The sequence below is a fragment of the Atta colombica genome, unplaced genomic scaffold (assembly GCF_001594045.1).
Source record: "Atta colombica isolate Treedump-2 unplaced genomic scaffold, Acol1.0 scaffold288, whole genome shotgun sequence".
Taxonomy (NCBI): Eukaryota; Metazoa; Arthropoda; class Insecta; order Hymenoptera; family Formicidae; genus Atta; species Atta colombica.
In genome coordinates this window covers 340,879-358,575 of record NW_017259390.1, presented here as the reverse complement: position 1 = coordinate 358,575, position 17,697 = coordinate 340,879, and the positions used below count along the sequence as shown (strand labels likewise).

At 31.8% G+C, this 17,697-nt stretch overlaps 2 protein-coding genes across 2 annotated transcripts; both read right to left on the bottom strand.

Moving 5' to 3' along the window:
* Positions 1-5,742: 5,742 nt before the first annotated feature.
* LOC108689960 (urea transporter 1-like) lies at positions 5,743-12,645 on the bottom strand. The gene is made up of 10 exons (XM_018196962.1): positions 12,599-12,645; positions 11,970-12,092; positions 11,217-11,336; positions 10,751-10,902; positions 9,972-10,119; positions 8,400-8,486; positions 7,652-7,799; positions 6,587-6,771; positions 6,349-6,507; positions 5,743-5,811 (listed from the first exon to the last, which is right to left on the bottom strand). Exons 1-10 carry the CDS (start codon positions 12,635-12,637, stop codon positions 5,743-5,745), a joined length of 1,230 nt encoding a protein of 409 aa, XP_018052451.1. The 5' UTR covers positions 12,638-12,645.
* Positions 12,646-13,701: 1,056 nt separating this feature from the next.
* On the bottom strand, positions 13,702-17,075 carry LOC108689956 (DNA replication licensing factor Mcm6). Its single transcript, XM_018196956.1, has 11 exons — positions 16,930-17,075; positions 16,642-16,785; positions 16,294-16,558; positions 15,974-16,176; positions 15,698-15,896; positions 15,085-15,612; positions 14,720-15,025; positions 14,318-14,648; positions 14,109-14,225; positions 13,884-14,023; positions 13,702-13,803 (listed from the first exon to the last, which is right to left on the bottom strand). The coding sequence occupies exons 1-11, from the start codon at positions 17,019-17,021 to the stop codon at positions 13,702-13,704; spliced, it is 2,427 nt and encodes an 808-aa protein (XP_018052445.1). The 5' UTR covers positions 17,022-17,075.
* Positions 17,076-17,697: the final 622 nt, after the last annotated feature.

Genomic DNA, 17,697 nt, shown 5'->3' with positions numbered 1-17,697 from the left:
TGATCCTGCGATTTCGTATCATGAGATGGATCTGCGAACACATGAAAGTGCGAGAGAAAATCTGAGCTTCCAACTCATTCCTCGGTTTTCAAACATAACTGTCCTAACTTATTCGCTAGGATCACCATGACGTAGCATACAATCTGCTCACGTCATCCCTAATTTTTTCGAACGATCCTTCTTTCGCAAACCCCAAATACTTCACTGATGATGTTCTCGTGTCTCCCCAGGAAATGAAGGAGGAGATGTAACTATCTCGAAGTATACATGATATCTCATAAGCGGGGAAGAGGCGCCGAAACAAAACGTACACGACGGGGTAGTCGAATGTAGACAAAAAAAGCGACAAGAAGATGATATAGAGCTTCAGAAAAATGAGATGTCACGAACACAATGCGCGTTTCTTATCCTTGAAATATTTCTTTTTGCAAAAGAAATGGAAGTATGTGAGAAAATATCAGGTTACTCAAGTCAAGAAAGATACAGATGGAAGGAGAGTTAATCTTGGACTGTACAATGACAACATCAGTGGATAAAAATTTGAAAAGATCATCAAAACTCTTCTTTTTATAAAGAAAGAGCAGATTCTATTAAGAGATATATCTGCAATGAATAGAGAAATAAAGAAAGAGACAGAAACCGAAGCAATTATAACGGATCTCTCTCAAGCGAACGTGAGTACTTGTTGTCACACACAAACTCAGACACTACTACTGATCGTCCTAAGACAATACTTGCTCATGTATATTACTCACTGCTCGCGATTCTTCTGTACACGTTTACTGACGACGCTATTTATTCCAATCTCGCGGATGCTAACCAGAGGTCTGCGGTTAGCTTTTCTCGTGCGCCTAATGCGGGAGATCGTGACGGTTCTAGACACCCCCGTGCACACTCGCGCGGCACGGGCGCGAGGGTTGCTCGAGCTATTAGCGTGCCACGCGGGGTGGGCTACGTCACGCTGCTGGCTGCACCACGTTGCTGGCTGCCACTGCAATAGGCAGCACCCTCAGTGAGCACGCACGCACACACATACATACATACATACATAGAGATGCGATGGCGCGCACCCTCAACGGAGGGATGTCGCGTGCGCGGGTGCTAGCGATCTCCCGAGTACTGGGGTAGCGTCGCGGAACGGACAGGGTTGGTGGCGGGCAGGTAGCCGATCTGGCAGGGATGCGTTCAGCCCTACCCCTTCCTGACGACGTCGTTACCACTACCAGCATCACCGACGTCGGCGCCGTCGTCATCGCCGACGGACGACTCTTCTCCCTTCTCCCGGCTGGAGCTGGACTCTAAGGGTGCCAACGAACCGAGATGTTTATCCTTTAAAGTCCTTACTACCTTACTCACATGCGCTTTTTATTCGACACGCAACCGCATCACTTTTAGCGATTTTGAAATGTAGGTTTGTATGTTAATTAATTTGATAAAGAGATATATCGCACGCTCTACAAATTGCGCAGTCTCTTTTTCTCTCCGGATTAGAAATATTGAAAGCTGAACTAAAAAGGATGATGGCTCTTAAAATATCCAAGAATCAATAGCTTTTTAATAGGTATAAAAAAACCTCTTGAATACTGTAAAATCTTTCAAATATTGCATTTCAATAATACAGAGAGATTTTATGTATCATTAATAATATTAGTTTAATTTCGCATAAATTTTATAATTTAATTAAACTTTAATTTATAGTTTAATTATTGATATATCACGTATTCATTGTCCTGCAATTAGTAAGTCAGTCGATGATACTAAATTAAAATGATTGACCTTTAATTACTCCCAAAATGGCAAATTGCACGTCGGCAAACCGAGAATTATCAGCATTAATTTTAACGTACTATCGTGTAATTATCTATGTGAAAATGTCCATTACACAGGTTTCGCAGAGGAAAAGCCGACTTTACGGAGGCATCTGGGCCCTGTGTTAAACCGGGCTTATCGAGATATAAATCATTTTATTACTTGCTGCAACAGCGTTACGGGTTACGTTATAAAGATAGATCGTGATACTCACTGTACCTGACAAAGGTAAAATTCCACATTTTAACAACATCGTAACATGTACATATTCTTAATATTAATAACCATGATTCAGAGTTAAGAAGTAAGGCATTATATGTAATTAAAACATTGTTGCCGTTGCAATTACTTTTTTTTAATAACCAATGGATACTAACATTACATTTTCTTATTTCTAACGTTAATAACGCAGCTATATTCCCATACAACACTGATTATTATAGAAAACTTTCAGAAATGTTTCAACCTTTCACATGCAACAATTCTAAAAGGCTTTTGCAATATGTCATACGAAATGTTGTAACTGAAATGTTTCTAAAATCTGTCATATGCAATAAATTGAAAAACATTACACAGACAACAATTTAAACAGAACAAAAAAAATCATTATAATATTAAAATGGCTTCAAAATGTTTACTGAAAGTCATTTTTTTAATCAATCACGATTTAGTTTAACATTATTTTGATCTTATTATCATTTGTTCTACTTTAATTGCGAGAAATTTTTGTGTATGAATGACTTGTTCTGCTTTAATTGCGAAAAACTTTTGTATATAAATAATGATATTGTGGAATCTGCAGATGTGATTTTTAATAGTGATTTCGTATAAATATAATATGATTAATTACTTAAAATAGTTGGCGATATAATTACTGTTTTTGAGAAATACTTATTTCAATAAATTTTGTAAACAGATCACAAAATTCTTAAAAAATTTTAAGTACATCAGAAATGATATTGAATATATATTTAAAATTAATACTTAAATTTATTACATGTTGACATAATAAATTTAAATATTTATTTATTTATTTAGCTATCAATCAAATATATATTTAAATATATCGTTTTTATAGTAGTTACTATATAGAAATAGCTGAAACCTTTTTAATATTTCAAAAAGATTGCAGATTCTTTCTGTAATCAATCTTTCATCAATCTTTCAACAAGATTTTATGTGCAAGAATCGCCGATATTTTGCTATTCCAGAATTGTCTCCGAAATGTTGCAGACATATTTCGCAATTTTTATGAAATATTTCACCTTTTAATTAAAATATTTCTGAAATATTTCTGAAAACTTTCGGTGCTATAATGATAACAAATATTAGGTGTAATAAAAAGAAATCCATTATTTTTCCATTCAATTTCATGCAAAAATAATGGATTTCTTTTTATTACACCTAATATAACCGTTTAACAAATATAACTTTTACCGTTATTTTACATATGTACGATACATATATGTAGAACATATACAGTTGGAAAATTTATGTTAAATTTAATAAAATTCAGGTATCCCAAACGATCCATCTAAATTTTTGTGTTATTATTATTTTAATACAAAATGTATATATTAAAAAGTAACACAAATATTACGTAAAAATTAATGCAAAAAAATATAACATTGGTACAATTTATAAGCAAATTATAGAAGTATATTTTTTCCACAAAATTAGCATTTATATAATATGTTACATTAATACATTTTTATTCATTTATTTTATGTTTAAAATACTTCTTTTGATGTTAATTCCACTTATTAAAATAAATTGCATTATTTTAACACTAAAAAAATGTTAGATATTAATTTAATACAAAATGTTCAAATGACATAATTATATTATGTTAAATTAACATTTGGATACATTAAAAATTCAGAAATTTTAACATGGATATTTTAATATGAATAAAAAATGTCTTTTACTGTATAATCGAGTTTTAAAAAAAAGTAATATTATGTTTGATCATATTGATTAATTATAATCATTGTATTGTAGACTTCGTGTTAAAAATCAATTAGCGATCATAGATAATTCTAAAGAACTTTAAAGAAAAAGATTATCAAATTTTGGTGAAAAAGTAATGTAAATTATAATAACCCGTAGTTTTTGAGAGACGATAATGGTAATAAATTTCTTTTTAAAATCAGTAATGAGTTACTTTTCAGAGAAATAAACGTTAACATAACGATCGAATTACCTTTGTAAAAAAACTTTCTAACTCTGCATGCCAAGATTGCATAAATCAAATCATAAATTAAAAGTAAAAAAATGATGCCAAAGTAATGTTAGAAGTAACGATCGTACAAGAAATCAGAAATCTCGCTCCACTGTTTTTCATTATCATCTCCCCTTTCTTGAAGAACGAGATCGAATTGTGATAGTTTCTGCACGAAAAGCGCTTTCCTCGCTAGTTTGATTAGATTGGTCAGCGTCGAGGAAGGCCCTCAGGCTGGCCTTTTTTTTGTTAAAACATCCTCGGGACAAATTTCGTAAGTTGATTATCGCTATTTACTTATTCTTCCGCTTTGGAAGAATTCCAATTGGATTTCTTCTTCATATGCCGAATTTTGTTTGTCTTACTTTTCGCAACAGCTTGCTTTCATGCGACTGTGAGAATTGAAATCCAGAATCAAATCCAATAACAGTAAGCAATTGAGCTTCATATGACTCCCTTGGTGTTTTTGCTTCTTCGGAAAACCGAATTTATGATCCTTGACAGCCAAAGCGTCGAAATAAATTTCATCGATCAACCTGTAGCTCCTCGCTTCAATAAAAGCACCCCGTCGAAAAAGCACTTTCCACCAGAAGAAGAACCTTCATGTATCATTTTCTCTCCTATGTTCTGGATCGCCCACGTGAAATAAAACGATTAGCACGTACGCCATTATCTGGAAGTGCGGCGAAGAATCATGGTGGAATCAGGAACGTTCCTGAGACATTAGCGCAAGCTGCATATATAAAGGAGAGCGTACGTGCATGGTTTGAAAATTAAGATGTTTTCTTTAAAAAATTGAAATTGTTCTACCAAATTTAGTTTTATTGAATTTATTTAATAACTTTTGAATGTTTTACAGTAACAATATATAACTTTCTATAAATATCTCAATCTATTTTCGTAAATTTTTCATCTTGTGCTTCCAAAAATTTTAACATATTATTTTTGATAAATCATGCAGAAATGCAAGCTAATGTAAGTCGACACAGTATAATAATGTATAAAACTTGTATGTATTAGTATTAACAATAATAAATAACAATAAACGTTTCGACCACAATTAAGGTCATTTTCAATATAAAATCGAAAGATAGACGAAATTAAATATTGAGCATTACAATATGAAAATATAATCGAAGCACTTTATAAAACTAGAGAGATACGTCGCAAGTTTAAAATTAGAAATAGTAGTCTAAGAATAAAATCCATCAACCGTTTGTATTTACCAATGTATTTGACATGAAATACATAATTTGATAGTCAGATATTAAAACTAAAATATCTTTGCTGATCTATATAAAGAATATTATACAAGATGCAATAGAGTAGTTACATTTACCTAACTTTCATCCAACTGCGTAATACAAATCTGATTTCTATTAGCAATAGTTGATACTTGAAGAACCTATATATTCGCAAATTTCGCAAGAATAATTTTATCTATTCCGCATAATCGAATTGGCAGAAGGATAATTCCTTTAAGACACAATGGCAAACTCAATTATTGGATTGACGTTAGTTAAATTGAAGGCCATTGTCAGAAATACACAGCAAGTTCAATGAAGTTAAATGATCGACTGTTAGTCATACATAAATACTTAAAAATGAGAGATTATTTTAAATGATGATTACGATGGTACGAAAAATGTTTAAAATTAACGCCTACTATTGTAATCTAAATTATAATTATATATTACTTAGAGAAAAGGCCGTTAATTATTTGATGGGATTGGCCTCTTTTCTTTCCCAGTGACGAGCTCAAGTTCTTCCGCAGTACCTTCCTATAATAATACATAAATTTAAATAACATATTTTAAGTTCATATTTATTCAATGTGTAATTTATAATGTATGGTCTAATTTTACATTATTTGTAATAAAAAGATAATAATTATACATTTCGTCCATATTTAATTTTAGTAATAAATTTTTCAATGTGCCTCTTCCAGCTTTTCGAGCTTTTTACTGGATTATTATTAATTATAATTATGACATCAAATTCGATAATTCTATTTCTTTTTTTTGAGTTCTGATTTGTCAGGTAGACAATTCAATCTACGCATAAGGCGAGAGTAGGGCAGAAATCAATTTCCGTCCTTGTAGGGCGTGGTTTTGATGGGTTCTGAGAGCCATCTTATCGAGGGAGAAGTTTCAGTCACAAATCAGGTTTAGGCAAGACGGAATTTGAAATAAGCCGCGATGATAAAATACGCCGTTTATTCCTTACTTCTATCATCGCGAATATAAAATATATTTTATATCTAAGGTGTGACGAAAGAGAGAGGCCTGCGAGAGAGGATATGAAATTGGGAGAAGTACCTTTTGAAATGCACGATGTGTGACATAATAATAACGTTGTTTCTCGGGAAAGGTTACCGATATAGGCCACGGAAAAGTTGGATCCTCTCTGCCTTCACTCAATTTAAGAAATAACGAAGTCACTATTACAAACGGTAGCGACAGCACTGGTAACTGCATCTAAAATATCGATAAAATGTTAAAAGTGAGCAAAATATTATTAATTAATCGAGTAGAAGGAAAGAGAGGCTTCAGTCACTTTTACAAATATCGATTCTATGGCGTACTGCAGGAGTGGAGTGTAAATAATCGCCATGATGGTGGCGGCGGCCGTTTGGCCATTTAGTACCAACAGATTTCCACCCAAAGCAGCTCCGGTCAAGAGACTGTTGTACCCCCACATTCCGCTGTAGGTTTTGTGTTTATCCGCTCCGAGTTCCAGGCCTAACGAAAAATTTATGACAACGATAATTTATCTCTTCACGCTTTTATTTAAAAACAAATGCTCTTGCTTTCAGCCCCTTCCTGCCTTCATGAAAGCATTGACTCAGCGAATTTTAATCACTCTCTAAGCTTCATTAAACGTACATTAAAAATGTGCAAAGTCAACAATTCTCTCATCTCTCCTCTTCTCCTCTTCTCATATAAAGAACGATTTCGCTGAAAAATTTAAAATTCTGAAAATAATTTTGTTGGAAACTAAATGATGAGCATATTGCAAAAAGTTTTGATATTCTAACAATCAGTTTGAGTTTCTGACAAAATTATATTGATACTCCAAAATTATTGTCCGCTAAAATTTGATCTTTTTTGCAATACGAATATATAATTTAATTATATACATGTATTTAATTATATACATGTATATTTTATGTACATTTTAATAAACTAAATAATCATTTTCGATGTAATTTTGCCTGTTAAATACGTTCATTAAAACGTCCATAGGAAAAGAACTATTTTTAAATTGATATGTCTTGAAAAATTATATCGAAACGAATTAAAACATTTTAAAGCTAAAAGTTGATATTTTTGTAGGATAATAAAATTTAAAGAAAAATTCAATACCGATGCTATATGAAATCCTCAAAATCGTCATTTTTGCCTCATTTTTTTTTTTACATTGATATACTAGCTAAATTTTATTAACAGATTTGTGTTCAGCAGGCAAAGATACATTGATTATTTACATTTGTATTGCAAAATCATATTTCAGATTTGTATCCAGTAAAACTTTAGATCTTTCAACAAAATCGTTCTCATCGTACATATACTTTCCTGCCTCTTTTTGTGTATAAATATTGTATAACAATTATTTAAATACCTGCGAATGTTCCACAAAGAGCGCCGAAATACGAAAATGCGATTGTTACAGGCGAGTATATTAGTATTGCCAGGTACATGATAGCTCCAACGATCACATTATCGACTCCGAACAGCTGTGATGCAGAGACAACGCTGCCTCGTACAACCTGAAACACGATTTAACTTTGAGAACAAACAATAGATTGATATCACAATTTATATACCTTTTACATTTCCCTCGAGCAACAGAAGATATGGATATATTTATTTCCATTTTACTTTTATACGTCTCACAAACATACAGTTATTCCGAGTAGCTATAAAAGAGATTCTGTTCCAACAAATGTTTCTCAATATTGTAACAATATTCAATAAATCTAAAGTTACAAGTATCGTCTATCTATAAGTAACTGTATCAATATATAAAGAATGCTGTGCCTTGACGTATGCACGTACAACATTATCCGTTACAATCACAGCATTGTATCAATATATATGGCTTTCATTGTAGCGAAATGCAAAGAAATTAAACGATAAAAATTGTTTTCAAAAAGTTTGTTAAAATATGTTAAGATTAATACGTAATAAGATTTGACTATAATGTATTATGTAAGCATATTTACAATTGGCAAAGTAAACAGGTTCTGACGTACGAAATTGTGTAACTAATGAAGCTTTGTAGTACTTCTTAAGACCCTCGAGATGCTAATATATATGCAAAGTCAAGAATATAAAGTTTCAAAAAGTAGAACATGAGTAAACTCTACCATTCCCCAGTCGATGTAAACGCTAGTCGCATTCTGCTCGTAGAATCCGGCGACATCCGTTGTCGTTGTCTCACTTGTTGCATTGTCCTGAAAACAATGAGAAAGTCTTGCACAATAACCTGCGTATGATAGAGAAATACACGCGGCAGTCATTCGACGTGTGTAGAGAAGGTTCAAACTATTTTATGATGAAATATGCCTCACGGAGAAGTAATTTATGTTCCGCCACGCGCGCATCCAGTTCGGCCATAAATTTTTGTAATATGAGGAAGAAACTTCACTTTTTAGATGAGAAAGGAAGTACACGCAATTGCGATTTTTGCAAATTTCCTCATTTACCATTAAATTTTCTGTACATGAGCGTAAAGTCTATGAGAGTACAAAGTTAATTTTTCTCATTATCGCGAGGATCCTGGTGGATGGCAAAAGTAATGGCAATGAGATGTATGAGAAGTTAATATATTTACATATAAGTGAAGAGAACCACCCAACTGAGCAATATTTTCAAATATTCCATTGTTGTAGAGCTGTTTGTTAACGGGAAACAGGCTGCGAAAAAGAGAAATGCGAAGAAAACTTGCCCAATATTTAACTGAAACAAACAACCAGTGACTAGTTAGAATGAAATAAATCCGAGCCGAGGTAAGTTATAGTCGACGGAGTTGTTCGTGCTGGAGTTTGATCAATACGGAGAAAAGCCATGCTCCGATCCACGGAGGATAGCATTCTCCCTCGTGAAGGCACGTCAAATATGTATGGTCTGAATACTGAGAGCGCTTTTCCAAGCGAATTTTATTTCGCGCCGAAGTCTCCGCCCGATTCTCATTAAATTTACTTTCGCTTGGGATCGATACTCTCTAAAATTGTGATTTTATCTCAATCATTTATTTGCTGTTGTTTTAAATGAGGATATGAAATAAAATGTTTTTTGTATGTTTCATAAGTCTTATGTTTCTCCTCTTTCTTTCTTATTAAATTGTGTGTGTGTGTGTGTGCGCGCGCGCATGTGTGTGTGTGTGTGTGTGTGTGTGTGTGTGTGTGTGTGTGTACATATATTTAACTCGGAGTTGACACCAAAAAATTTGTAATACAATTATTGACACTAGATCTCATTAAAGCTCATTTAATTTATGCTAATTAAAAGACACTAATTAATATTAAGATCTTAAAATGACTCGTATACAAAAAAGAATGAATATTAAATATATTTTAATAAAAATAAAATTTGCAAATGTAATATAAAAAAATGGAATCATTTTGACAAAAATTTTACAATTAAATGAGTTTAATAGATTCACTGTCAGCTTCAGAGAAATACGAAGATTATCATTAAACGATTTTTATTATATTAGTTTTAATTTTCTTTAGATAAAAAAGCATTAGTCTTTATTGTATATAAAATTATAACATTTCATATTTATTGGTTTTATCTAAAATTAGTATTTTTTAAAATATTAGTAATTTTTAATAAAATTTATTAAAACTTTTTAATAAAATTTACCTACCGTTAATTCTATATATTAATGCATATGTCTAATTAATAAATACATCAAGTATGTAAAATTGCTTTACCATTTCAAACATTGGTTCCACAGATTTAGCTACCGTGTCCACGCCATTCTGCGTTGAGAGGGCGAAAATCAAGGCAAATTCTACCAAGTTAAATGGCCACGCTATGCACAAGAATTTATCGCTTCTCAGGGACCGCGAGAGATAAACACTGGAAAACATTAACAGGAGCTGTTGAAATTTGCGAATGTTACTGCTCAGCCACAATGTGGATGACAAGTGAACTCCGACTAACTCTGATAATCCAGTTTGCCGCATAATCTACCATCGCAAATTGTTCCATATATCTTGCTCGAAATCTCAAATCGAGACTGTCACGATGCGTTTAACGTTAGTTTCTGTACGTTTAACTCGGTGTCTAAACTCATAACGTTATCCGTAAATTCATAAGTTCTGGCTTAAAGCTTATTATTATGCGTGCAACTATGTATCAATGTATACAAACTGCTATTCTCTCTGACAACATAATATAATCATCAATTTACATTAATTTGCGTATATTTTAGCTTAATTAAATGTCAGTATCGCCATTAAGATGTTATTTATAAATAAATAATTTGTTATTTATATGAGAATTATTTTACACGCATACCGATGCTATGTGTTTATTCGAACATTGTTCCCGGGAGGGTATTTATCGTTTATCATTTTCGCGATATATTTCGAGTTCACTTAATCGATAGAATTTATAATTAAAGTATCGTATTTATGGTTTATCCGTATTATTATATAATAATATAATATTTTAAATACTCCATAGAATATGAAATAATCAGATATACCTGAGTATCGTCGCCAGGAGCACAAGCAAAAAGCTGAAGGAATCGAAACTTCCATAAATCTGCGGTATCAGAGCATACGATATCGCTCCAACTAATAAAGGATTGAAGACGCTTAATCCGTTTTCTACAATATTGTCGGGTTCTCGTATGAGCTGCAAAAAAATAGAGGATCCTTAAATCGTGTTAAGATCGTAACGAGAATTCCACGCTGGAACTCTTCCTCGGGTCAGATGAAAAGCGGTGCCGCATTGCAGTGATTTTTCCTCGTGTGCACGCAAACGGTCCATTAGGTCCGAAAGAGATGAAAAAGAGATAGCGAGCGTTCGTCACGATGCATCGTCGCGTATGAATAGCGAAATAGAAACAAGCCATCCGTCTCTTGGGCGCAATGCGGCAAAAAGTGTAGTTGCATTTTTTGGCAAGAACAGACCGTTTGACATTGCGACTAATGATTAATAAAACATACCACGGACAGTAAGAGGCCAAGGCCGGCGGTGGCCGCAGACAACGCCAATGTACCTGGTGCTACCGCAGCCAAGGTAACTATTATCAACAGCCCGCTGAGAGGATTATTCGCAAAAACAATCTGCAACGTTAATTAAATCCAATTGACGTTAATTAAAGATATGTCTGGCGATTCCTGTGTGACATTTCAGCAGTAACGCATAAAAAGGTAATGATCTTACTACTAATACTGAATTCTTTTCATTACGAAGAATCATTTTCAAAGAATCATTTTGGAAGAATCAACTTTCATAAGACTCGATTTTCATATACATTCTTTAAACTTCCATATAACATGCTTTAATAATAATGAAGCAATTTTTTTGTAAAAACATGAGACATTATTTCTTTGTTCTTTTATTAATAAGGATTACAAAGAATTTTCTTGTATTCCTTTCTGTGTCTTTATCCCATGCAATTATAATAATACCTCAAATGTTATGATAAAGATACATAATTATCTCAAAAGAATACTTATAAAAGTTAGAATTAAGTCATGCGTATAAAAAAAAAATTTATCAATAATGTAAACTTTTCAATCCTCAATTTAAGTTATTTTCAGTACATAAAATTCAAATAGAATAGTAAAAGTTATTCGATCACATTATATAGTTATCTTTCTATTAGCTTTTCATTCAAAAATAGCCACAAGTTACGCGAATTGTAACATTATAAAAAATAATATATATACAATACGTTCAGTTTTATCACTCACCTGTCCAAATCCACGTAGAAAAGCATCAAGTAATTGCACTGCGTGCCAAATTCGCCGTCTTTTATGTGCAAAGAATTCCTTCAAAATCGCAAAGTCGCCTACGCACGCTACCCATGTTTTTTCCTGTTGATTTATTTCATCTCTTTCATACATTTTTTATGTACATGACAACTTTCACACACAATAAAAAAAAATTAAATTCTTTTATTAATAAGAGGAAAATTTTGTTTAATAAACAATATATGTCACACTTTTATTACAAATTTTAAACCAATTTTAAAATTTGCAACTAAAAAAATACGATTTGTAAGAAACAACATGCAATTTAAATGTTTTTAACTAAAGGATAAGTTTTTAACTAAAAAGATATTTTATATTCAAAATAAAAATAAATTATGAAATATAAATTTATTTTTCATTTTATTTAATATTGATATTTATATAAAAATAATGATATTTTATGGATACTTTTCGTATAACTGAAATAACATCATTAAGCACAAACAGTTACAGCACAACAGAAGTTATCAGGAGAGATATGATATAATCTACGCTATCATGGATTTATTATGTCATTGCGAAATTCACATTTTCACACTTAAATATATTAAACTTCAAATAATACTCACTTGTCGCAATTTTGCTATCGGTACCTCTTGCACAGACATCGTGCAACATCAAATGGCAAAGTGACGTTCCTAATTACTGCACAGAACACTTCTATATAAACAGTTAAGACATTTGTTACATACTTTATTACTTTGTGTACATTTAAACAGCGATAAAGCACGTGCTATATATCTTCATCGCATTAAAACTGATGAATGTGTAGAAGCAATAATTTGCCAATCAATTTACCAATCGTTAAGCTACAAATAATTAAACTTCAATACAAATTGCTGCAAATGTGATAAAAGATTTTCAAGATAATTTACAAATTTTCATTATTGATTTTGTAAATTTTGTAAATTTTGTCTTTTTAATAAAAATGTAAAATGTACATATTATATTTATAAACTTTATATTTAAATTAGATAAAGTATTGTAAACATCTCCTTTGATATCGTAGGTGTACTTAAAATAATCCGAATCTATTGAAGTTACTGAAGCTGCTGTTGATTTCAACGTTCAATCTAGAACAGATTCGTTTTCAAGCTTTGAAATGTGTGTTAATTAACGCATCATAGCAAATCGTCATACGTTAATTACTATGACTTATAACCATGTTAATTAATGAATTTTTGAAAGATACAAGACGAGATTGCTCTGTATATTTTATGGTATCTGATTTATAAATAAGTATGTATTTAAATAAACAACATTTATTATTTTAATTTTTACACCATGAAAAAACAGATCTATCCTTGTTAAAAAAAGGTATTGTTCATATCTCGGCATAATTAGATTGAATTATTTCACGTGTCAGTAATGTTAAATATGGCAAAGATATAGCAAACAAGTTATTTAAATACCCTCCCAGATTAAAGTGTTTAAGTAGATAACAAGGAATGAATGAACGCTTTATCGATGCTAAAAATGTTTTTTATTATCGTCACAGTAGTTGAAAATACTATAATTCCGTAAAGTTTATAACATTTACAGAATTCAGGTAAAAAAATATAATATTAATACATTACATACATATATAAGATAAAATAATATTTTTAAAACATATGCTTTTCTTTATAAAATAATAAACGTTTTTTTTATCTAGGCACATCAATTCTTAAAATTACATATCCATGACATAATTAGGATGAACAACAAGTAAAGGATTCTCATCTTCATCTCTATTGCTTAAGCTGGTCGTTGTTAAAGGTATTATAATTTGATCCTAAAAATAAAATTTTACAATAAATTATTATAAAGTATAAATATATCAGCTATAAAATATATGAAAATATTGATACATACATGGTATGTTAGTCTATCAATAATCTTTTCAATAAAGTTTTTCTGATCTAGTAACTCTTTTTCTGACTCTAGTTGATCTGGTATTTGATCAAGATACCAAGCAATTAATTCGGATTTCCGTATGCCACCTCTAGTGTCATCTATTAAAAAATATTAATTTAACAGATGTTATAGGGTATACAAAGTGTGGTAATAGTGATTCTTATTTCAATATAATAAAAATACCTTCGCTCTCTTCCACGCTTCTCATATGAAGAACCAGCATATTCGATAAATTTTTATATTCTTCAAAGGTCATAGTTAATTTTTTCTTTGGAGGTTCGTGCGACGTTCCGTTAGACGCTAATCAATTAATAAAAGTAAATATTAACTTAAATATATGTAATAAGTATGTCACCTGCGTTATGTACAGTAAAAGAACTATGCAGACGTACGTGTTGAGGGTGGTGCATCACCACTTCCTGCGTTAAATGCTGCCATGAGTGGTGGTGGCTCATCAATATCCATACCTAAGTTTTCATTGTTCATGCCTTCTTCGAGATCTATATCAGGCTGTTCTACCGTAATTATACTTTTCTGTAACAATCGTTTCGCTTCTTTCACATGCTTCACTGTTACTTCGTCCATACATTCTATTTTCGCCAATGCTTCAGACAATCTAATCATGCTCTCTAATTGCCTCACAGTGACCCTCCATTTGCCGCTTCCACTACCTGTTCTTTGTCTGAGAACTGTGTAATTTTCAACTAAAAGCTCAGCAGCTTCCTAAAAATAGAACAAAATTAGCTTAATGTAACTTTTGATATCGCCAAATAATTTACTCCAATGTATCTTACCTGACTTAAAATGGGTTTAAATTGTTTAGCAAAATTGATATATCTGATAATCTCATCTTGTTGGTATACCACTTGAAGATCATTCAAGTTATCACAATGTAAATCTATAATTCTTTTGGCAATTGCGTTATCAACAATTTCGTTACATTCATCCAGCACTACAAAGAATAAATCAAATCTTGACATAATAGGTGCGGTTAATTGTACATTCTGCTGCAATGATTTTCTCCTGTCATATCGTCCACCGATAGGGTTTGCTGCTGCTAGTATAGAAGTTCGAGCATTTAAAGTTGCTCTTACACCAGCCTAGAAACGTGGATTCTAATAAATCAAAGTTTCTTGTATATTATGTAAACTTGAAATACCTTAGTTATTGAAATTGTCTGTTGTTCCATAGCTTCGTGAATCGCGACTTGATCCTTTGGATCCATTTTATCGAATTCATCAATGCAGCAGATACCATGATCCGCTAGCATCAACGCCCCAGCTTCTATGACAAAATCCGAAGATTCTTCATCTCGTACAACTGCAGCCGTTAAACCAGCTGCGCTTGATGCCTTTCCAGACGTGTAAACTGCTCTGGGCGAAAGATCGGATACACATTTGAGGAATTGGGATTTGGCGGTACTGGGATCGCCGACAATGCAAACATTGATATCTCCTCTCAGCGACGTGCCCTCCTCTGTAGTTTTTGCTACACCGCCAAAAAACATCAGTGTAATTCCCTTCTTAATTTCGTCATTGCCATGTATAGCGGGAAAGAGGCTAGAAACTATGTTTTTGTATAAATTTCTATCGCGACTCATTTCATAGATGCGATTCCACTCTGCTTCTGTCATCCGTTTCTTCATCGCTTCTTGCGAAATTTCTTCCATTGCATCTGTACCTCCGAACTGAAACAATATAAGATCAATCAAATATATTATTTTTCTTAAAACATAGACATATATTTTATTTCATGTGTTTGCTTTTGTTTACCCTTGCACTCGTATTAGTAACGCTGCAGGCAAGAAATGCCATTTTATATGTCAGTTCTCTAACACCAAGCGCCTTAAGACCAGTTACACCTTCCCTCTGCTCATTATTCCTAGTTCTTGGTCCAATTTCAGCCTTAGCACTTGGCAAAGCTAATGCTCCTACGTCTGGTACCACTATAAGAGTTCCAGTGAAATCATATCTGCAAAAATATGAATGATTTTATTAGTTCTCAATTTTAATTTTGCATACATTAAAATTTTGTATTTTTAAATCTACCTGTCACCAGCTTGCACTGTCTCAACTATCTCAGATCTCAGAATAATTTCAAGAGAGCGAGGTATAGAACCTCGAGGAAGTTCAGCTTGCGTTTCTTGAATTCTCACTTTTTGAAAGTCAACAAATATTGAATTATCTACATCCAAGAGAAAACGGCGTCTGTTGCTACAAACTGGATTAGAACAGATTGTTGGATTTGTAAACTGAAAACAATGAAAATTGAAAATAATTGAATCAAAGATGTGTTGATTCAGATATGTTTTATACATATAATACAAATATATTTAAATCTTCATATTTATTTATTTTTTTATATATACCTTAAATTGCTGCTCTACATTTTTAATATACGCATTACAGTCCATACAAATAAATGTACCAAGAACTAATTCTGGATGAACAGGATGGGTTCGTACCACTTGTCCAGATATACGAGTCAAAGTGCCAAACAGCGATGTGTTTAATTCTCTTAATTTATGCCTAATAGGTACGTCAGTAAAACTGACATAACATTCCTTATCTTTTGGTAAATTTCCCACATCTTTAACAAAGTTGCTTACGGCTTGACATAAATATGGATATACTCTACAACAAGAAAATTTTTATTTCTATTTCTCATAAATAAAAAAGGATAGTAATTACTGATTATAAACAATGTAATTATAAACCTGTAATATTCCTCAATTATAGTTGTAGCAAGCATTTGATTATATGCTTCTGTATCATCGAAAGACACTTCCAGTGTACATCGTTCTGGACTGATAAGTTCTTTAGCTGGCTCCAGGTATTTAACAACCTCAAATTCCTTAAATCTGTGATAGAAAAACGATCAATAAAGAGAGAATTAATTATTAATTTTCAGCTTTAATCCAAACAAGTTAAATTAAGTTGAAAATATATCCTAAAATTTATATCATTTATGATATGAAAGATATTCAACCTATATGAGAAATTACCTCTCCAGAAAATCTTGAAACAATTTTTGACACTTGACGCCAACCTCATCTCGCACACGTGCTAAAATAGCTTGTTGAGGAGCAGCATCCATTTCATCAATGAATTATAATACAACACGTTATGTATATATATATATATATCCAGAAAAGTATAATAAACTGAAGTGAATAATACGAAAAGTGAAGCTGATATTATAAACAAGTGTGATGGAAATTTGGCGGGAAGACGAGCTTTAAGTACATTCTCTCTGGCGTTTCCATTAAGGCGAGTATCTATGTTATTAGGTCTGTTCGTTTTAGCTAAAGTTCTTGCACGGTTTGGGAATGTTCCATCGATACAATACGCATTCACTGGACTATGCATCCATTTGATGCAAGGGACAGCGATGGGAGTCTTTGCATATAATAATAAATTAATCACTAAGATATACTTGTAATTCTCTGTAATGTTAAAAATATAAATCAAAAAAGAAGTTAATATTTAATCATTACGTTAGTCAAAGCTCTAATCTTTACAGACTATTTATTTAAATAATAAATTTATACTAAATATACAAAAAAAAATTGACGATTATTCTAAACATCAAATTTTTAGAAATCATTCAAAATTATTAATAACTTTTTGATATTAAAAATAAAATCCAAATTATAAAAAGTATTAAAATTAAATATTTATTAAACTTAAATCAAAAAACAATTTTTGTTATCATATGTTTCGTCGATTTCATATAATTATCTATAAAACATCTATAAAGCAACAATAAATTT

Coding starts and splice junctions, on each gene's coding strand:
- LOC108689956 (XM_018196956.1), bottom strand. CDS start 17,021: ATGGATGCTGCTCCTCAACAAGCTATTTTAGCACGTGTGCGAGATGAG. Junction 14,226..14,317: donor TGATGCACCACCCTCAACAC/GTACGTCTGCAT, acceptor TTAATTGATTAG/CGTCTAACGGAACGTCGCAC. Junction 14,024..14,108: donor AAGCGTGGAAGAGAGCGAAG/GTATTTTTATTA, acceptor ATTTTTTAATAG/ATGACACTAGAGGTGGCATA.
- LOC108689960 (XM_018196962.1), bottom strand. CDS start 12,637: ATGTCTGTGCAAGAGGTACCGATAGCAAAATTGCGACAA. Junction 11,337..11,969: donor TTCTACGTGGATTTGGACAG/GTGAGTGATAAA, acceptor TTAACGTTGCAG/ATTGTTTTTGCGAATAATCC. Junction 6,772..7,651: donor TCTTTGTGGAACATTCGCAG/GTATTTAAATAA, acceptor ATTTTTCGTTAG/GCCTGGAACTCGGAGCGGAT.